The 4,917-nt window shown below is 43.9% G+C and overlaps 1 protein-coding gene across 9 annotated transcripts in view; it reads right to left on the reverse strand.

Annotated features, from left to right (window-relative positions):
* PPP2R2B (protein phosphatase 2, regulatory subunit B, beta) overlaps positions 1–4,917 on the reverse strand; it is a 499,553-nt gene that overhangs the window by 299,615 nt on the left and 195,021 nt on the right. For 4 of the 9 annotated variants that reach the window (XM_011931485.1, XM_011931484.1, XM_011931489.1 and 1 more), the window contains one exon: positions 4,487–4,680. The exons of the other annotated variants lie outside the window; for them this stretch is intronic. In XM_011931485.1, the coding sequence (XP_011786875.1) occupies positions 4,487–4,680 (194 nt within the window). The remainder of the gene's footprint in view (positions 1–4,486; positions 4,681–4,917) is intronic. 9 annotated transcript variants of the gene reach the window in all.

Consider the following 4,917-nt stretch of genomic DNA (forward strand, 5'->3'; position numbering starts at 1 on the left):
TAATATTTGTTTACTTATTATTGTTGGCCATTTTCACTAGATCTTTTACTTTTGTTTTCTTATTTTATTTTATTTGTTTTTTTGAGACAGAGTCTTGCTCTGTCACCCAGACTAGAGTGTAGTGGTGTGATCTCGGCTCACTGCAACCTCTGCCTCCTGGGTTCAAGTGATTCTCCTGCCTCAGCCTCCTGAATAGCTGGGATTACAGGCATGCACCACCACAGCCTGCCAGTGACTAACATTTTATACTTGATTTATCATATGTTTATCCATTTACCCATCCCTGTATCTTAGCATTAATCTTTCTTGCTTTTGGTACATTCCAAAATGAACTGCAGACTCCAGTCTCATTTTTATCACTCTTTTCTCTGCTCCTAGCCATAGTTATCTTTCCATTCCTTGGATCCTTGGATCAGTTAGGCTATTGTATCGCTCTGGGCTATTGTACCTGTTGTCTCTTCTACCTAAAATGCTTTCAGGTCTTGTTAATTGCAGATTCATCCTTTAGTTCACAGCTTCAGCTGTCTGAGAGGCTGTCCTTGAACTCCCTATCTAAATTAGATTCACCTTTCTACCTTATGACCCCCCAAGCATCTTCTGCCTTTCCTAAATATCACTTATCACAATTGGTAACTATACATTTATTTGCAAAATTATTTGTCTAATACTGTCTCCTCTGCTAGATTCAAACATCCATGAAGACAGAGACCTTGTCTGTATTGGAATATCCTGTATCACCTCTGCAATATTTGTTGAAAGAATTAAAGGCAGAATGAATCAATAATTGAAAGGAGCTACTTGTAATAGTAAACTTGTTCTTCCTTTAATATGTATAAACAAGACAGTTTTTTTAAAAAGGCTTCTGAGGGAAGATGGACCCCACTTGTTGCCAGAATATAACCAGCAAGTATATTAAGTAATAATAACAACTATAATGAATTAAGGGTGGGCTTTGTACTAGGCATATCCCAAGTGCTTGAGAGCTTTCTCTGCATCAAATGATTTTTCTTTGGCATAGGTTCTATTGTTATTCCCACTTTCCAGCTAAGGAAACTGAGAACAGGGCAGTTATTTTAAAATACCCCATCTATGTAGAATATTCAGTCTATCTGTGGCCCCATTTGAAAGTAGAAGATTAATCTAGAAAACTCACAGGCTGCTATAATGGAGACAGGGTTTTGCTTGGCTCTAACTGAAGCCTAAAAATATAGCAGGAAACCCACATATAGAGAGATTTGAGAGATGAATCCTTGGTTAGGAATCTTGGATTTCCATATCTTAAAAATAAATAAATAAATCATCAAATCATTGTGTTCACTTTATTTTTGTGGGAAATTTCAACCCCACCCAAGGCCCTTCCTCTATATAACCCCCCACACACACTTCATATTCTCCCTGCAAAGGATTTTATGCCTGATGGCAACACAGCTTACACACCAAGATAAAATCATTGCAATCTTTCCCATAATAACAGCTGATTGGAAGCTAAAGGAAAATGAAGTAGTGCAGAATTTCCTAGTGGGAGAACCTAGCCTTCAGACACTGGCTTGAGTTTGAAGACAAGGTTTTCCATTGAATGTGTGACTTTTGGCAAATTAGTAACATCTCCAGTCCTCAGCTGCATCAGTTATCTTCTTTGAAAATGGAAATGACAACATCCATTTAACGGGGTTTAGATATATTGAAATGCTATACATGCAGAGCTCAGCACAGTGCTTGGAACATAGAAGATGCTCAAAGATGTTAACTTTAAAAGAGGAGGAAAGATAGGGAAAGGTAGGGGAGGGCAGTAACTTTCATGCTCAGAATTAAAAAAAAATGTCCTAGGAAATTTATTTATGAAATGCACATCATGCATTCTTCTGAGAGAGACAGAGAGAGAGAAAGAGACTGAGAGAGGGGAGCTTGGGTGAAAGTGTCCTTTAGCATTTGCATTGCTCTTAGCTGGATGAACTTGCCTGCAGCCACCACTTACAATGCAAATTGAGTTTAGAGTCCTTCACACTAACTACACAGCAAAAACCTTTCAGCTTTAAATAGAACACTGCAATGTGGAATGATCTGAGCAAACGGAAGAAAAATTCAGAAATACATGTGAAGGAGACATTTTGGAGGAAAAAAAGAACAATCTGACATAACTGAGCAGGTAGGAGGAAAATGTAGAAATATTAAAGGAAACAGAAAAGCAAGATCTATAGAAGGAGCTAGAAGCTAATTCCCCACTCAGTAAGTGGGTATAAGTTAATAAGGGGGAAGAAAACTTGTGGGGCAAGTCCCCAGTGAGGATAATTTTAACAAAGAGTCTTTTGATCTGGTGCTCTTTCGAGGTATACTAACACTTCTTAAGGTATTCATTGGAAGAACCGGGACTCTTCCCCCTCTGGCAATAAAATTGCATGAATCTTCCCTGAAACGAATAGGTCAAAACCATAGGGAACTTCTCGCTCTATCTAACTTCTGGTATTTACATCGTTTACGTTCTCTTTTCCTTTTCTTTCCATACCTTCTCTAAGATCAGATTTTAAAACCTGGAAGCTTCTGTGAAATACAGGTTTGATAGTTTTAAGTGTGTTTAGTATGTGTATGTGTTTGAGAAAGAGAAAGAAATCTGAGAGGTTAATTCTCACATGCCAGAAAGCTCATTGCTATAAACTCATATCTAATTTTTGACTACATGAACCTAGATATTCTATCCAGAATCAGAGTTTTCAAAAATGGAATAAAAATAAGAACAAAGGTAATATCCAGGGCCCTGAAAACAATAAAAGAATGCCATTTTAAACTGATTTCTTCACTTCACAGTTGACACTCCTATACACATAGCTCCACTCTGGGCATTTTCTCAGCTTGCTAAGTTTCTCTTGCCTGCATAATGTAATATACAAGCAAACACGAAGGCAGCTTTCTTTCTTTGTGGTTACAAATAGAAAGAAATTTACCCCCCAAAGCCAACAGATCCAAGGCCAGCTTCTCTCTTGGATGACATGCTTAGATACAGAGTTAGTCATATGCTATCAAGTCACTGAGTCAGCGACAAAGCACTAAGATTGAGGGAGAACGTCTTACAATTAGGTTGCCATCATGCACAGAAAAAGAATCGGCAAGTATGGTGCTCTGGATAGGGGAGAGAGAGACTGTACATCTTAAAAGCCATCTCTAAGCTCCTGGAGGCCAGAGCTTACAACTCTGCTTTATCTGTCTAGCACCATGGGCATACTGAGCTTGATGCTCTCCAAAAATGATGGCAAATTGAGAATATACTTTCAATAGCACTGGGCATTCCTTCTATCTAGAACTTCCAGGGATGTTTATAGAAGATGCCACCTTTACCCCCAGATGTGTGTGTGTGTCCTTTTATTTCTTTCAGAGTTTGAACTATTTTACTCCCCCATCACATTTCTCTAGTAGTCTTTTGATTTGATTAAATATTACACAAATGTTAGCATCCAAGAATAATAATTTTAAATTAATACAACTTGCAACATTGTCCTAAAGAACTTCCACATAAATTTTCTCGCATGGATATTACAATGTGATAATGCAACACTTTGTAGGAGTGGCTAAGGATAAAAGGCCTACAGGTAGAAAATGAAAGCAAAAATGCAAAAGTTTTGGCATTGGGGGAAAAAATGCCTCTACTCTCTATTCACACACAAAAGGAAGAATGAGATTCCACCTGCTGACTTTCCCTCCCTGCCCGCACAGCACTAGGGCTTATGTCAGAACAAGCTGGGAGAGAGGGAGAGACGACAATTTCACCTCTTGGCAAAGCTCAGCTTGCTGAACCCTCTTGCTTTCTGCTGGCTGTTGATTCAGCAGAAACTACTGCTGCAGAATTCATAATGGTGATTTTTAAAGGCCCCACCGATCGCGTTGCTCGCCCCACGTGTCAGCCTCATTCGCTGGCCGCTAGAGCACTATTTCCCCAGCCACCTTTTTATTTTTGCTAATGCACTTCCAAAAGGAAAGAGGTTCGGCCGTTTGCAAAGGGCCTTTGGGGTTTTGATTGTCTGAGCAGGTAACCTGGCCGGCCGGGGAGATGAATGGGCAGGAAATGAAACCATGCCCTCCCTGCAGCCACTGAGAGACATAACATCGTTTTGCTCAGGGAGGGGGTACCAAGGTCCTACTGGGCCCCTCCCTTCTTATCTCCCCCCAAGACCCCTGCAAACATCTCGGGGGAGGGATCATCTGCCTTCCTGGGGTCATCTTTCTGGGCGAGAGCCCCACCCTGAAAAGCCTAATCCCTGAGGGCCATTTTAACTCCCGTGGGCGCCGGGTCCACCTGCTGCTGAACGCCGGGCTCGCCTCGCGGAGCCCGGATGGATGCGGGGTGCACTGGCGGCTGCCGGGGCCAGCCGAGCCCCCGCCCCAGCCCCAGGGCCCGGAGGAGTCTCCGCCACTACGCGCCCAGCTGCCCACGAAGCACAGTGATCCGCAACTTGCGCCCGGCCCCAACGGCGGAATGCGGCGGGGCTGGCGTTACCTTCGGTCGCATAGCTGTGGTCGCGCAGGAAACTGTTGTTGATTTTGCGGGTATCAATGTCCTCCTCCATTGACAGCAGGCTTACTTGCGTGGGAACCAGAAGCCGGCAGACAAGTATCCATGATCCCTCCCCGCAGCCAGTCTCACAGGAGAGGGGGGCAGGGGAGCCAGTGGGACTGCACCATGGTCCGAGCCTGAGGAGGAGACGGGGAGGCGGAGAGAAAAAAAATAAAAACCCGGCAATGGAGCTGTCACCTCCTCCACTCGGGTTCTGCGAGGCTGCGGCGGCTCCTCCCGCGCGGTGCGCTCACTCCAGCTCCAGTTCCCAGCGAGGATGCTGCGCCTGCCTCCGCTGCCTCCGGGTGCCAAGATGCGCCGTGCCCCGAGGGGTCTGGTCCCGCCCGCCCGCCCCGGAGGCGCTCACAAGCGGG

The sequence above is a fragment of the Colobus angolensis genome, unplaced genomic scaffold, assembly GCF_000951035.1.
Source record: "Colobus angolensis palliatus isolate OR3802 unplaced genomic scaffold, Cang.pa_1.0 Scaffold90, whole genome shotgun sequence".
NCBI classification, from domain to species: Eukaryota; Metazoa; Chordata; class Mammalia; order Primates; family Cercopithecidae; genus Colobus; species Colobus angolensis.